Raw genomic sequence first — 16,886 nt, 5'->3', positions numbered from 1 at the left:
CCAAGAAGGGGGGTGGCGGCAAACGTGCAATTTTAGATCTCAGAGATCTAAACAGTCACCTCAGGAAATACAAATTCAGGATGTTAACGCACGCCTCCCTGCTGCGTTTTCTGCGACCGGGCGATTGGTTCACCTCAATCGACCTCAAGGACGCCTATTTTCACATCCCAATATACCCACCACACCGAAAATATCTTCGGTTCGCCTTTCAGGGGACAAGTTACGAATATCTAGTCCTCCCATTTGGTCTGTCATTGAGCCCGAGAGTGTTCGTGAAGTGTACGGAGGCGGCGGTGGGACCCTTGAGGGGGCGGGGTCTCCGCGTCGCAACGTACATCGACGACTGGCTCGTTGCGGCATCCTCCCACCAGGAGGCAGCAGATCACACAAGGCAACTCACGGCACACCTGTTGAATCTAGGCTTCAATTTGAACCTGGAAAAGAGTGTTTTTCTTCCTTGTCAGAAAATCACTTTCATAGGCCTGTTAATAGACTCAGCTCAGGCCAGAGTGAGACTGACTGGAGAAAGGCTACAGGTGCTAAGAGACTGTTTATCCCTTTTTCAAAGGGGAAAATTTGTGTCTCTCAGGCTTTGCCAGCGTCTGTTGGGACTGATGGCCTCAGCCCTGGTGGTGGTGCCAATGGGACGCCTATATATGAAGGGAATGCAGCGTTGGGTGGCTTCTCACAAGCTGGACCCACGCCGTCATGGCGCACGCAGGGTGCGAGTCACTGTGGCATGCACAGCGGCCTTAGTCCCATGGAGAAGCACAAACTTCCTCACTCAGGGGGTGCCAATGGGAGTTATTACGTGCCGGAAAGTGGTCACGACAGACGCCTCCCTAGTGGGCTGGGGTGGCGTGTTCGAAGGGAGAGCGGTGAATGGGACATGGGCTCCTCACATGCGCTCATTCCACATAAATTATCTGGAGTTGATGGCTGTTCAACTGTCCCTGAAACACTTCCTTCCTCTCATGAGGGGACATCATGTGTTAGTCAGGACGGACAGCACCACGGTGGTGGCCTACATCAACAGACAGGGCGGCCTGAGGTCGTTGCAGTTACACATGCTGGCACACAGACTGATTGTCTGGAGCAGCAGACACTTCCTGTCCGTGAAAGATACTCATGTGCCGGGGATTCTGAACTGTGGAGCAGATCTCCTGTCCAGGGGAAACCCCCTTTATGCAGAATGGAGGCTTCACCCAGATGTGGTGAGCCTGATTTGGGAGCGTTACGGGCGACCATCAGTGGATCTCTTTGCAACGTCAGAGAACACTCACTGTCCCCTGTTTTTCTCGCTTCACGACCAGAATGCACCTCTGGGGGTGGACGCACTGGCTCACCAGTGGCCTCACACTCTCCTGTATGCATTCCCCCCGATACCTCTGATTTCTCCTACCCTAGTCAGAGTGAAGGAGGAGGGCTTTACGATGATTCTCATAGCGCCTTACTGGCCAGCAAAGCACTGGCTGGCGGAGATAACTCAGCTCCTGTATCAGGAGCCTTGGCCCCTGCCAACCCGGAGGGACCTGTTGTCTCAGGGGCGCGGAGAAATATTTCATCCTCACCCGGACAGGCTGGCTCTGTGGGCTTGGCCTGTGAGTGGTTTAATCTGAGGACTGTGGGCCTTCCCCTGAATGTGATTGAGACCATTCAGAGTGCTAGGGCCCCGTCAACGAGGACCCTTTATGGGAGAAAGTGGTCGGTTTTTGAAAAATGGTGCTCAGACTCGCATCAGGTTCCCTTCCAGTGTTCTGTGACTGGGATCTTGTCTTTCTTACAAGACATGGTGGATAAAGGAAGAGCTTTCTCCACCATAAAGGTCTATCTGGCAGCAATTTCGGCTTGTCATATTGGCTTCGAGGGGAAGACAGTAGGTCAGCATCCTTTGATCTGCCGTTTTATGAGGGGCGCACGCCGTAAACTTCCGGTGTGCAGATCTCTGGCACCATCCTGGGACCTCCCCTTGGTGCTTGATGCCCTCTCAGACTCACCTTTTGAACCCCTGGAACAGGTGGATTTGAAATTCGTGGCCTTGAAGACGGCTTTACTGCTGTGTCTTGCTTCGGCTAAACGAGTGGGTGAGATTCAGGCTCTGTCGGTACACAAAGCGTGCACGAAGTTCTCCTCAGGGAATGCAAGAGTGACTTTACAGCCCAACCCAGCATTCATGCCTAAGGTGTTGGGATCATGTTCTCCGATTGATCTCTTGTCCTTCAACCCACCGCCATTCTCCTCCGATGAGCAGAAGCGGCTACATATGTTGTGCCCGGTGCGAGCCTTAAGGGTCTACATAGACAGGACGAAAAGCTGTCGGAAGAGTGACCAGCTTTTTGTGTCTTGGGCTAAGAGCCGACTGGGGAGGCCGGTCTCGAAGCAACGGCTTTCTCATTGGATTGTGGGGGCTATTGCCTTGGCTTATAATGCCAAGGGACTGCAGCCTCCCGAGGGCCTGCGTGCGCATTCTACCAGAGGTCTCACGACTTCATGGGCACTTTTCAGAGGGGTCTCCGTTGAGGAGATCTGTGCTGCTGCGAGCTGGGCTTCCTCACATACTTTCGCCAGATTTTACAGGCTTGATGTGACGGCTCCAACATTGGCGCATTCAGTGCTTAATTTGGCGCAGCCCCAGTGATGTTGGATTTGGGGTGCTCATTGCCTCGTAACATCTGCACAGCAATCCGGGAGTCAGGATTTTCCCAATGTGAGACACGAAACGAATGCTATGAAAGAGAACTTTAGGTTACTTACGTAACCCCGGTTCTCTGAGTAGCATGAGTGAGTGTCTCACCAGACCACCCTCCTTGCTCTTCGTAGCGAGAAGAGGTGTGTGTCTTTAGAATGACGGGAAGCGCAGTGTCAGGACTATTTATAGGGGGAGGGTCTCCACCCTCCCTGACACTGACGCGCTTGACTCCAGCCAATGGTGGCTGGCGGAGTGCAATAGGAGCTTCTGATGAGGTCACGCTGTAGGCGTTCCCAATGTGAGACACTCACTCATGCTACTCAGAGAACCGGGGTTACGTAAGTAACCTAAAGTTTAATTTTATACATAAATTAATGAGTAATTGTCAGAATTATTAAAAATTTTGAACCATCTCTGATATTTATAAACCTGGCAGTTATTTTCATCTCCAAACCTTCGACTCCCTCCAGCCTCTGGCCCGGCCACCCCGGACTCGGCCGAGAACATCACCCAGCACCTCTCCCCCGAGTCCAGCCGCAAAGCCTACTGGAGGACCTGGGACGGCAGCACCGGGACGCACATGCCTCAGTCCCCCAACGTCTTCTCGGAGCACTCCACGGGGAGCAACATGTCCCCGAGCAGCGTGGGCCACCTCAAATCCCCCGCCCCAGGCCGCACCAGGAGCGTGTCGGACTCCTCCGCCCCGAGAAGAGGTGACGGGACTCACACTTTGTCTCATATGATGTCAGGAAAACATTTCTTTATCCCTAATTTTTATTTATTTCTTTTTTATTTATTTTTTTTTAGACTCTGTTTCAAAAACATCCACCCCGTCCTTCGGTAAAAACGGAAAGGCGGCCGGTCAGCAGGGGGCGCCGTGGGAGACGCTTGTGGTTTTCGCCATCAACTTGAAACAGCTCACCGTCCAAATGAACATGAGCAACGTCATGGGAAACAACACGTAAGGAGTCTCACCACTGTAGATTTACACTGACTACATACTCAAATACTCCAAAACCACATAAATAGTTCAACAGCCTCAGACAGAGCTTGAGACTCAGCGGTTTTAAAAGGAGCTGATGTATTTATTAAGCAGCTGTTTTCTATTTAGCAGATTTCTGGAATGAGTGAACCCGAGAAAAACGGTATTGGACAGAGAGAAAGATCACAAAAAGCCACGAGTCTGAAATCCACACACTGAAAGAAACTGAGAACATTCAGATAAAAAAACGAGAGGAGGGAGCAGAGGCATCACGACGGCAACACAAACACTGGGAAACCTTTATCAAACTAAGACAACAGAAATGAAACCTGACAGCTGTTAAAAGTCCCAGTTTACAAATGAAGAGGAAACATAGAAGAAAGGATGTCAAATGAAGTCGATGTAAACAAGATGTCATTAAGAATGAATGAGCCGTGGGAGTTTATCATTATTGACTAACAAAGAACTCTAATGAAATGATGAAAGAGGAGCACCATCTTGATTTTCGGGGGTTGTCCCAATTTAATTTTACAACAGGTCAGGATGAAGTTGATGTGTGTAAATCTGAATGAATTGTGGCATTTTCTACCAGATCTGCAAATAGAATGATAGAAAGGCTCAAAACAAGCTCAGACAGTTACAGAAATGCAAAAAAAAAAGATCTTCCCTTTTTTGTGACTGGGCTGTGCGACCACATGCATCATCAGTTTTAGTTTTGACAATATGAGGTACAGTTTGAACCAAACTTAGCAGTTGTTGAAGAGGAACACTGAGCCAGCCGTCACCATGGAAACCTTAACTTTAGATTGGGGATGGTTGTTTAGTAGTTTACCAGCGTGTCTGCTCTCTGTGCCGTTTCTTGCCACAAAGTAACCCCGGTATGACTTCTTCATAGTTAAAAGAAGTGCACAGGCAGCTCTTCCCTACAGCATGTTCTGCATATTGTCAAGTTCTTCTGCCACATCTCTCTTTAACAGGAGGAGCTGATAACGTGGCCGTCACCGCGCCTGTGCAGCCTGTAGTTCATCTCAGGTGCTGGGCCGTATTTCAACAGTCACTCCGACTCCTCATCTATACAGTTGCGGCTTTAGATTCTGCTGAGTCAGCGATAAACAGGGCGCACAGGGCTGTTTATGAGCTCTGCATCATCAAAAATCTTAAAAACAGCCTCCTCCCTGGAAATGCGTGGGCTCCCTGAACAACACTCACGTCTGCTGCTCCTTCCTCAGCAGGTCCGAGTGCAGCAGGAGGCTCAAATCAGATACGTCAAGGAAAGGAAAACAATGCAAAGTGCTTTGCATTCGCAAACATGGACTATTGTCAGTCAGAAAAGTAGATTAAATACAAGAAAAGATAAAAAAAAATGAAATAAATTAAATCTAAAATATCAAAGCAATTAAAAGAAGAACAGTATGCGCTTGAGCACACAAGTGAAAGATCAAATAAATCCTGTTTTTACTGAATGGCAGCCGCAAACTGACAGTGCGTCACTTTGGTTTAAATGAACTCACATTTGGAGCCATCCCGGAGTTTTGAGGTAGTTTGTTCCTCATATTTGTTGCATTAAAGCTAAAAGCAGGTTCTGCATGTTTGGTTCTGACTCTGGAAACAGAAAGCAGGTTTGATCCTCAGAGATCTAAATGACTCATAACAGAAGATCAGAGATGTGTTTTGGGCCTAAACCATTCAGAGATTTGTAGACCAGTTGTGAGATTTGGAAATCTATTCTTTGTTTGGCAGGAAGTCAGTGTAAACACCTGAGAACTGAACAGATGGGATCCACTTTCTTGGTGTTTGTCAGGACTCAAGGAGCAGCGTTTTGAATCAGCTGCCTGATGGATTTCTTAGGAGGACATTATTTCAGTAGTTAGATCAACTGAAGATAAATGCATGGATTGATTTCCCTGTTCTTTAACCCTGACTATGACTGTGTTCTTCAGATGACAACAAGCTGTCTGTATCGATATCTGTGTGCCATTTGCATTGATATGATATCACATTGTGTTGTCTGAAATCACTGGGAGCCTGTCGATGTTAAGTGAAAGTGGGCCCGGGATGGAGCCTTGGGGGACTCCACTTGTAATTTTGTTGAGTTCAGACTTGAAATACCTGTTACCACAAAGAAATATTTGTGAATTTAAACCAGTGTATTGCTGTCAAAGAGATTTTCCAAAAACCAGACCAGAGACTATGAAACTGTTGTTCTGACGTGTCGTTAAAGATTGCAAACATTTGTGCATGCGATTATCGTTGAAGCCTGAAACCGACGACCGACACATATCAGACTGTACTCGCATTTTTTTAAACACACCCACTAATCACTTTGTAGCAAGGTTGTTTGCATTGAGAGGGCGATGGAGGCGCTCGACGCTTCTTTGAAGACCGAGATGTGACCTCTCCGTTGTCGTAGACCAGTAGGCATATGATACTTTTTTAGGAAACAAATGCTAATGACACACCTACTGAGTGATTCGTGAGCTTTTTCCCTCTCCGTTACTTGTGTTTCTCTCTGGCCAGCTTTCTCTGCTATGAGTCATTTAGTGCATTCTCATGCATTATGCAGCAGCATTTACAACGAGCGTTCACCATCATGGTTTTTTTTTTTTTTAACTTCTTTTTTTCTTTTTCCCCCTGCAGCTGGACGACCAGCGGACTGAAGAGTCAGGGCCGCCTGTCTGTCGGCAGCAACCGGGACCGCGAGATCAGCATGTCCGTTGGCCTCGGCCGCTCCAAGCTGGACTCCAAGGGTGGGGTGGTGGGTGGCAACATTGACGTGAACACCCTGGAGATGGTCTGTGAGTAAACAACGTACAGTCTTCTCACACTCCTGCGGTTTTATTTTTTTTTTCCCTGCTTTTTTGCTATTGGCTCGTTTAAGCAGAGAGTAAAAGTTGGAAGTGGAGCCAAGCTACAGTTCAAGTGATTCGTTTCTGCACATCACTGAGAGTCAAAAAGCCTCTTCACACTGCTCTCTCTCACTCTCTGTATTTTATTTTTGCCATTTGACACTTGTTACAAGTGGATGGTGACTAATGGATTTCCCTGCTAGAATAACACTTTTCAATGACGGTTCTGCTTGTAAACAGTAGCAGGGATGACGTGTTTTAACATTCAGCGTTTCACTGACAAACAGCCAGGATTCTCCCTCTGCCTTTTGGATTACTGCAGAAAATAAGATACGGTTCGTTTGTTAGTTTTAGGATTTTGAAAATCTTAAATTTGGTCACCAGAATTCCGTGCGTTTATGTATGAGAATATTAAATCTAATTAAAATACTGGCTGAGCCATTTAAGTTTCAACCATACAAATGAACTCATTTTCGTTGTGTTGATGTAAAACTCCTGATAACTTCTCAAGTCTTTTCAAGTCGCTCATAAGTTTTTAAATCCTCTAATGATAATGGTTTGATGCCAGAAAATGAGATGTTGCCTGATTACATAAAAAAGTGCAATTAGTGAGTTTTTCCTATATTTTTTCCAACATAGCTTCAACTTCCTTTAAAGTGCTCATGTAAACATATACATATGTGAAATCCTTTCAGCTGCTCCAATTTAGCAGTGTAAGGGTTAAGACACATTAAAGTTTCAGAAACTACATGGGAAAGTCTCTTAATAATGTATTTCAGATTGCGGAATAAAACATGGTAATCTGTTGATGTTAAGCGTTGATAACAAACTTAAAGTTGAGAAAACCAGAAGCGTTAAAATGTTAATTAAAATACTTGTGTCAGAAGTCCTTCCTGTTGCTTTATCATAAATTGATTTTTACACAGTTTGTGAAGCCAAATGAAGACTTTTATGAAAAAACTGTGGATACAGGATGCTGTTGAAGCAGTTACCAGTGAAATATGTTTAAATCGCAATATAAATATGACGAGAGACTAACATTCATGTTTTATTAAACAGCTTGAAGTATCTCAAGAACAAACAGTAGTTTAAAATCTGTAAAGAGAGAAAAGTAGCTGTGTTAATGAGTTTTGATGTGCTCAGCTGTGTCACACAATTTGCTTTTCATTCATCCATCCTCTGTCCTCCCCTGATGAATTGCTTTCAGCAGTTCCTCTCAACTTGTCTCATTGGTTGAAAGTTTAGAGCTGTAGTTTATATGTAATTAGCATTCCATTTTAAAATGTTGGTTTGCCGATGTAACGTTGGTAGAAGTTTTAACAGCTTTCGTTTGGTTGTTGTCGCAGCCCACATTTCCGAGCACCCGAACCAGCAGCCCAGCCACAAGATCCAGATCACCATGGGCTCCACGGAGGCCCGGGTGGACTACATGGGCTCCAGCATCCTGATGGGAGTGTTCAGCAACGCTGACCTGCAGCTGCAGGATGAGTGGAAGGTCAACCTGTGTACTGTGGACACCAGCCTATCAGAGAAAAGGTGATTCACTGCTCTCATAAGTCGCGTTTAAATTTCATTTATTTAAATCTAGTGTGGTTTTTTCCCCCCCCCCCTCGTTTAGTCTGCTTCTCGTGGCTCATTAGAACAGCTGCCATCAAAAACCAGATGGCTTCAAATGTCTGCATGGAAAAACGCTTTAATATGCAGGTGCAGTTTCTTTGCTAGAGGCCCGTATTCAATTACTTAAGTGTGGAAACACAAAGCATACTAACCGTTAAAAACCATTTCAAAGCGCCGGGGCTTATGAGGAAAAACAGTGTTGACATTTATTGCAGACATTTCGGGGTGCTCGGCGAGTCGCCTTAACAAAAAGTGTGTTTATATCTGCTCAGAGCAGCACAATAGTGGAATTAGAGCCCATTAGATTGAGTGTATATGTGCTTTTTCTTTCATCTCCAAGACATTTCTGGCTGAACTCATTTCCTGCAACTACCTTTTTCAATCATGTTTCCCCCCCGTCTCCGCCGCCGCCCCCCCTCTCCTCTCGTCTTCCCCTTTTTCCCAGTGAGATCTTTGTCCACGGAGACCTGCAGTGGGACATTTTCCAGGTGATCATTTCACGCTCCACCACACCAGACCTCATCAAGATCGGCATGAAGCTGCAGGAGTTTTTCACTCAGCAGTTCGACACCAGCAAGCGGGCTCTCTCCACCTGGGGGCCCGGGCCCTACATGCCCCCCAAAACCCCCGTCATCAACATGGAGAAAGGAGCGGCGGAGCTTTGTAAGCAGGCCTCATTCTATACTGCTGGGCGAAATATTTAACGCGCACTCTGGCATAATAAGGCACGCGCAGCGTGAGATTGAGGCAGTGGGGCTGCTTATAGGAAATGAAATGATTTGTAATTCTAATGAGCTTAATTTGTCGAGCAGTTTTTCAAACTGTTGACAAGGTTGCTCAGCAGCCGAATGTAATCAGACACGCTCGCGAGAAACAAAAAGCACAAGCGGCATAAATTTCAAAGATGGAAAGCTGTATAAAAGGCATCGGCACAAAAAAAAAAAATAAGACGGCGTTAAACGCCGGCAGCGCGCCCCGTGTACCAGTAAGAGTTCATTTATCTGGCTGCGTCCACGCCGCCTCTCACCCCCCCTCCCCCCCTGTCTGCTAACCATCTTTGTCACACAGACATGGACGCGGCCCACCACCGCCACTGGCCCGGGGTGCTGAAGGTAATCGCCGGCTGCCACATCTCCCTCTTCCAGATGCCTCTGCCCGAGGACACGGTGCAGCTGGGCGGCTCCATGAGCCTCCACGGCAACCACATGACTCTGGCCTGCTTCCACGGGCCCAACTTCCGCTCCAAGTCGTGGGCTCTGTTCCACCTGGAAGAGCCCAACATCGCTTTCTGGACGGAGGCTCAAAAGATCTTGGAGGACGGTGAGGCAGGATGTTAATTTCCCCCACTGTAGAATAGAAGACATCCATTTTTTCGCACATGGTTTAGTTTTTATGTGTAATAAATTAGTTTTGGTAAAGCAGGTTGTCCTTAAATCCCGATGTGTGCTGGTTCAACACCCATCTCTTCCTGGACATGTGTCAAAGTGTCCTTGGGCAAAACGCTGAACTTGCAAGTTGCTGCCAAACGCTGTGCGAGCTCCGTGCAGCGCAGCTGTCACTATCAGTGTGTGAATGATGGAACGTTACAGACACACAGCAAGAATCATTGGAACGGTGAAAATGTACAAACTGTGGTTAAAAAGGTAAAATGTCGTGAACAATTAAAGTGTTTTAACTTTTCCAGCCGTGATCGATCGTCAGATTTTGGGTTTGTAAGTTCCTGTTAGAGTGAAGCCACGGGGTGAGCGCCGTGTGAGTCACGCTCTCTCGAGCATGACCCTGATCATTTTTTCGGTAGTTAAGAGCGAGCTAAGCCGTTCCAGTCTGATGAGTGCGGCGTCTCGGCGCCAGCCCGAGGGGACGTCTTCACAATCACACAGATGGTCAAAGGTTCTTTCAGGTTGTTCCCATTATACTTTTAGAACTTCTTGTGAGAATTTCTTCAAATCTGGATCAAGTTTTACTCAAATAAATACATAAAATTACATTAAAGTCATAGAAATAAAAGATTAAGAAACAAAAGATTTAATTTATGAGACAAAAAGACAATTAAAAATGCATTTCATGAAAACTTCAGATGATTGAGAGAGTGCTGCAGCGAGCAGTAAAGTTTCCATCCCTGATTTAAATAAGCCGAGACTCCTCTCCCCAAAGGTCAGCTGTTGTTTTGAGTTGTCTCCTTTCGTCGAGTCATCACCTTCCCTCCCAGCTAAATCTCTCTGGACAGATAAAGTTGCGGCGTCTGTTTGGTAAACGGATGCTTTTCCTCACGCTGCTATCCCCACCCATTTCTTCCCGTCGCATTCAGGCTCCAAAGACGACTCCACCTACATCGTGCAGACTCTGGATTTCCACCTCGGTCACAACACGATGGTGACCAAACCGTGTGGCGCCCTGGAGAGCCCCATGGCCACCATCACCAAGATCACGCGGCGGCGGCACGAAAACCCCCCGCACGGCGTCGCCACGGTCAAAGAGTGGTTCAATTACGTCACTGCCATGAGGAACGAAGGTAACCGTCCGCACCTTCTTTTACTGGGACAACTCCAACTCTTTATAGGCGCCACTGAATATATGCGTGTAAACAAAAAACACTAAATTCATCCAGGGAAACGGTGGCAGAAGCCTCATCAGCCTCGTGTTTTTTTCGCTAATCAACCATAAACACATTATTTTCAGCTTTAAATAGCCATTACAGTTCAGTTGGGATTAGCTTAAATAGCATGACTCATCAAATAATGGAATATTGAGCAAGAAGAAAGTAAGCCATGTTTAATTAACAATTTGTTAAATATGAATGCGAAACGTTCTCAAGTGGTGTGAAGTTGAACCGAGGAGCTGCGTTCGTGTGTGAGCGCTGTACGAGACAGTGTTGTATGTGAACCCCAGAGACAATGAGGAGGTACGCAGAGGAACTTGTGGCAATTTATTATGAACTGATAATTCTGAGCTGTCAATCAATGCTGATCTTCACTAAAACAATCCACTTCTTTATTTCAGAGTTTGGAGGAAATTTAATTAAGAATACTGATAAACAGATCTGTCTGATTAGATTGACACCATCCGATCCATATCAGAATAACAGCACAGCTGATGGATGTAGGAGACAATACAGCTTCCAAACGGGTATTAAAGACTTGAAAGGTTCTTCATTACAAAATGTGGCAGAAATTCAGAAGCATTCAAGCTTCCGTACTGGCGAGCTCCATGAAGCTTGATGTTGAATCGCGTGAGCACGTCAGCCATTATTTGTTTATTTCTTTACTTGATTCATTGAAAAACATCACAATCAGCAACACATGAATGAAAAACATAATAGCTTCCAACCAGTCAGTATTTAACAGTCAGGTCACTAAATCTTACTATATTAAATAAAGTGACAGCGAAAGGGGGAAAAAAAAAAAACCTCATGTCAGACTTTAAACTTTTCTCCACTTGAGACAGCTCAGACAGACGGCCTTTTCCCCCGAACACCTCCTTTTCTTTCTCCGTGCGCCGCCGCCTCTTATCTGAAATGTAAAGTAGGTGCAGATAGCATTTAACAGAGCCAGGGAGCGGGAAAGCGTGAGCGTGGCGTTAAAACCTCCGCACAGTTCCCACATGTTTTTATCTCCTGTCTCAGAGCTCAACCTGCTCAGGAACGTGGAAGCCAACAACCAGGAGAGCGGCGCCGCTGCCAAGAGCTCCAGTCTGCTGAGCAGCTTCCGCAGCTCCTCCAGCTACAACCACGAGACCGAGACCATCTTCGCTCTTCCCAGAATGCAGCTGGACTTCAAGTCCATTCATGTACAAGATCCGGATGAACCTTCGCTGACAGGTGGGAGTCTTCTCCACGTCTGCACAGCGTCAGTAATCTCACAGCAGGAGTTTGGATTTCTTTTTAAACGCATATCGGCTCTTTGTGTGATAAAAATGTGAATCACAACCGCACTGAAGCCAGTGGTGGTTTTGGAAACTCAAAGAAAAAAACCTAGTGAACATCTATCCTTTCATGTCATCATGCTGCATCTATCAATCATCCATCCATCATTCATTCATATACTCTAGCATCGATCGATTTATCCATTCTCCCGTCCATCCATCAGCCTTTTGTTCTGATTTATCCTGTTCAAGGTCGTCCATAGTTGGAGCAGATCTCTGTTAACTGCGGGTGAGGGCAGCTGATCTCTGGACAAACACAGATTCACACAAACAGTCGGTTTATGAGCTTTAGTTTACTTTACGTGTGTGTTTTTGAATGATAGGATGAAATCCATTCTCACATGGGTAGAACATGCAAACTCAGTGTGATTCCTTCTGTATCTACTTGTTATCCACCTGTCTGTCAAACCTCTACTCATTCCTGCGTTCATCAATAGAGTCATCTATTCTTGTATCAATCCATTTCATTTATTTGTGCATTCACCTTCTCTTCATTCATCCTTCTGTATATCCAGCCCATCATTCATTCACGCTCCCCGTCTCTCCCTCGGTTGTCATGTGATTACGGCGCAGCTCAGAAATCCCCCCGGTGAATCACGGCTAACGTCGGCGTCTGAAGCCGCTCGGGGCTGTTTTTTTTTCTTGTTTTTTTTTTTTTCTCCGCCTCACATCTTTAATTCATATCTGTTTCAGACGCCGACAGCAAGCCGAAGGTGGAGTGCAGCGTGGTGACGGAGTTCACCGACCACATCTGCGTTACCATGGACGCCGAGCTCATCATGTTCCTCCACGACATGGTCTCGGCCTACCTGAAGGAGAAGGAGAAGGGTAAGGCTTCAAACCGGACGGGCACGGCGGCGCATGTGCGTGCGTCCGTACCCGGAGGCTCGTTGGTATGCTGCTGGACGCCTTTCAGAGCGAAGGCAGCTGAGTGGGAGGTCAGGCGGCCGCCGCACGCGGCATTCTAAACAGCTTTCACACGGCCACAAAAAGAAAAAACAAATTAGCGCTCTTTATGCCGCCAACCTCGCGTTCTCCGGCAGCAATAAAAACGGCGCCGCGACTCTGTTGTGCGGGTCGGAGCAGCTGAGCCGCGGACGTTTGATTAGTGCTGATTAATTGAAGCGGGGCAGATGGGTATTTGAATCTGAATAGACGCGCGGCACAAAGCCGCGGACGGCGATCCCTGCGCTCTGCTTCTGGCCATTTGAAAAAGAAAAGACAAGCCGCGACCTGATTGCTTCTCTCTCTCTTTCAGCCCTGTTCGCCCCGCGGATGTTCGCGACGCGGCCGGGCCAGAAGAGCCCCACGGCGCTGCACGACAACGGCAACGGCGACAAGGACAAGGACGACGGCATCAACTACACCACGGTGGACTGGAGGGAGTTCATGTGCAACACCTGGCACCTGGAGCCCACGCTGAGGTCAGCCGCGCTCCGCCGCGCCCGTCTCGCTTTGAAATACACACCCAACTGAGTCGTGTTCATGCATAACGCTCGTTTCACTTAAAAGAGAAACAAGTAGAAAAAGACCAAATCCACTTAAACATTCATTTTTTCCAAACTTAACACACGTTATTGGTTTTTGCACTGATCCTCAAGTCATTCATCTGCAAAGGCGAGAGAGAAACGCGAAAATATAAAAGCAGTAATAACTGGTCATGAATGAACGCAAATAAGATATTCAGCTCATTATTTTTACATTTGATGACTGAGTCATTAGAATTATCTTTTTATAATACAGCAGCTGGCGGTGGACTCACTCATAAGATTACCCCACAGCACGGCGCGAAGCACGATGTGCATACAGTGTTTACAATAGAGGAGAAAGGAGAGCGTTTCTTGGAGGTGTTGCCAAAACAGAGTAGATATTTTAAGACTGTTAAGGTACCGGTGAAGTGAATCGTCACCTGAATGCGCTTCACTACAACATTTACATTCCCGGGCTGTTCCGTTGGGGCCAAACAGAGTTCCTGCTGTGTCAGATTGCCTCTCTTTATCCCAATATAAATGCTTTTTCCTTGTTAGTTCCACTTAAAGGATATAAAAAAAAAACCTGTGCTGCAGAGTATTCTGCCTTTATGAAGCTTCAGGAGGGTTTCACACTGATCCTGAACTACTGTGGTCGCAGAGGTTAATTCTGATCACCAGTTTTATCACTGAGTTACATGAACAGGATTGTTTTACACCTTTTTTTTTTTTTTTTTTTTTAATTAACTCAGATGGAAAAAAAACAGTGGATCTAATGAAAAAGGAAAAAAAAATGCTTAAACTGTGGCTAAAAACACAATTAAGACCTGGTAAAAGGTATTTTTCAGTCTGTACAGAACGTCCACTTCAGACAGCGCTGTAATGCCTCTCCTCAAACAGCCGTGATTGAAAAGATTCATTAGCTTTTCCCATAACGACTCGATCTGAAACAGTCGGCTGTAATCACCGTGTAATTGTGTGTGTGCGCTGAGAGCAACCGCGGTTGCTTCTAAAAGCAAAAAAAAAAAAAAAAAAATCAAGAAAGATGCCTGGAAAAAATAAAATAAGGCCTCTGATGTATTCTGTTGTCATCCTAAACAAATAAAAAGAGAATGTGTTTACTACCACATGGGAGAAAAAGAACAGGATTACTCTAGAGAAACCTGATTTATCAAGCCTCATAACGCAGAATATAAACAGTAATCTGTGTGACAACCTCCGCCCCTGCGTGTGATTTACTGTGTATTAAAGTCATAAAAAAGTGGAGCATAATGGAAAAGTCCATTTTAGTTCGCATAACTTAATTCACACTGTGAAATATCTGGTGAAATATCAGACGGACTGGAATATTTGAAGCGTTTTATGTGTTCTTAGTAATTTGAGCTCATAAATCAGGAAACTCAGATCAGATCGGATGTTTTGCCGGTTGTTTTAAACAGTGACCAATGGGAAAAAAAAAACAAAGCATCTTATTGCTGTAGAAATTATGTTTTCGGCGATATTCTCGCTATGTGGAGCTCCACGTGTAAATGAGATGAAGATAACGCAAGGTGAAGGCGCAGACCGCCCCCCCCCCCTCACCACCGCCCTTCAGAAACCGCTGAACTTCTCACCCACCTCCAGGCTCATCTCCTGGACGGGGCGCAAGATCGACCCGGTGGGCGTGGACTACATCCTGCAGAAGCTGGGCTTCCACCACGCCAGGACCACCATCCCCAAGTGGCTGCAGCGGGGCGTGATGGACCCCCTGGACAAGGTGCTGTCGGTGCTCATCAAGAAGCTGGGCACGGCCCTGCAGGACGAGAAGGAGAGGAAGGGCCGCGACAAGGAGGAGCACTGAGTGGGCGGGGGACCCGGCGCCCCCGGCACTGGACGTCACAAACACTGAAAATAAAACGGAACGAGAAGCACTCCCGTGCGACTGTCGAACACTCTACCTGCTAAAACCCTGTGAATCTCGGCATCAGTCGTTTACTGTGCTGCTCGCCACTAAGCAGCTGTGGTTAAAAGCGTTTTGCACCAATTTTGTTTTATTTTATTTTCCTGTATATTTTGAACAAAGTAGCACATGCTAGTATTGTTTGACTGCTTTAAAGGTAAAAACCCTGCCTCTTTTACCTGTTGTAAAATGACCTTACTGAAACCGCTTGAAATGATTTTCTGGCTTCAGGAAGAAATGATTTCTTAAACCATTGCCTTTTCTTTGTTTCCCATGGAACACATGGTAGGTATGCTTTATGTCATTTATAGCTGTAGCTTTATAATGTTTAAGAACAGTTCAGTGACGGTGTTCTTGATTTTTTTTTTTTTTTTTTTTGACGTGAACAAATAAAAACACTGGGAGGTTACGGCACATTACCCGCTCGGTGACCAGGATGTCCGAAACTTGCAATTTGACTTTGAACAAGATCATTATTTATGGGTATGTGAAAATGCAAAGTCTATATTATGTAATTAGCTTGGTGTGTCAAGCTTCTTTTTGTCTTTTTTAATCCACAGTAGAACCAGTGTATATAGTTAAATTTCTTAAATGTGTTGATTTCTTAACTTAATAAAACTATTGCCATTCAGTTTTAAATAGAGAAGCTCAAGTATGCTTTTTTTTCCTGTCAGTGTGCCGTCAATTTGCCGGTTTATATAGATTATATGGTGGCATGTTCTAAAAAAAGGAAACGGTTCTTGTCCCCGAAAGTCTCTCCTCAGCCAACAGGTGAATCCATCAGCGGCCTCCGAAATGCCGTGACAGCAGTGCAGGCAGGCAGATCGTTCAATGATTATGCTCAAATGATGAATGTGGGTTATTTAGGGCTTGGGGAAAAAAAAAGAAAATCTTCTTTCCAAAAGTTACATAATATACGGAGCGCTGACATTAGAATAACCCAGCAGTGGGAGCAGAAATCCCCCGAGATCGGTGCGAAACACAGCTTCATGAAAATGGCTGGGTTCCATTTTCGGCACATACTGAACGTCATCCAGCGATGATGCCGTGTTGGGAGATGCAGCGAGGAGATCTGAAGAATTTTAGAGTGACTTCAGCGGAAAACGCAAGCCTGGAACTCAAATAGGTTGAAATGATAGGAAGCGAACAAAGTCTGTCATTTAGCAAAACATACTGGTTAATTCAGGATTTGGTAGAAATGTCTTTGAACTGTGTGAGGATGTAACTGTTTCTCTTTTTTAGATTTCTTTTTTAACCTCACCTTTGATGTTCTTTTCTTGTAAGAGCCGCTAAAATGCTCCTTTTTTCCTGTTTTCAGCCAAAGTTCACATCCACACACTGTGTGTGTCCTTGTGACAGACTGATCGTCTGTCCAGCACAAAACACTTCTTTACTCAATGTCGGCTGAGATTGCTCCAGCTCC

General features: G+C 45.8%; 1 protein-coding gene across 11 annotated transcripts in view; it reads left to right on the top strand.

The window, feature by feature from the left end:
- The window catches only part of kiaa1109 (KIAA1109 ortholog), an 88,942-nt gene extending 73,112 nt beyond the window's left edge, over positions 1-15,830 (top strand). For 10 of the 11 annotated variants that reach the window (XM_030116465.1, XM_030116473.1, XM_030116471.1 and 7 more), the window contains 11 exons: positions 3,160-3,402; positions 3,497-3,650; positions 6,309-6,466; positions 7,864-8,053; positions 8,580-8,797; positions 9,203-9,454; positions 10,443-10,646; positions 11,757-11,951; positions 12,749-12,883; positions 13,314-13,479; positions 15,148-15,830. In XM_030116465.1, the coding sequence (XP_029972325.1) occupies positions 3,160-3,402; positions 3,497-3,650; positions 6,309-6,466; positions 7,864-8,053; positions 8,580-8,797; positions 9,203-9,454; positions 10,443-10,646; positions 11,757-11,951; positions 12,749-12,883; positions 13,314-13,479; positions 15,148-15,364 (2,132 nt within the window). In that variant the 3' untranslated portion in view covers positions 15,365-15,830. The remainder of the gene's footprint in view (positions 1-3,159; positions 3,403-3,496; positions 3,651-6,308; positions 6,467-7,863; positions 8,054-8,579; positions 8,798-9,202; positions 9,455-10,442; positions 10,647-11,756; positions 11,952-12,748; positions 12,884-13,313; positions 13,480-15,147) is intronic. The other variant, XM_030116464.1, reaches the window with a different exon arrangement.
- Positions 15,831-16,886: the final 1,056 nt, after the last annotated feature.

The sequence above is a fragment of the Salarias fasciatus genome, chromosome 19 (genome assembly GCF_902148845.1).
Source record: "Salarias fasciatus chromosome 19, fSalaFa1.1, whole genome shotgun sequence".
In the NCBI taxonomy this organism is placed as follows: domain Eukaryota; kingdom Metazoa; phylum Chordata; class Actinopteri; order Blenniiformes; family Blenniidae; genus Salarias; species Salarias fasciatus.
The sequence above is the reverse complement of the archived record's forward strand: the minus strand, read 5'-3'. Positions and strand labels throughout refer to the sequence as shown.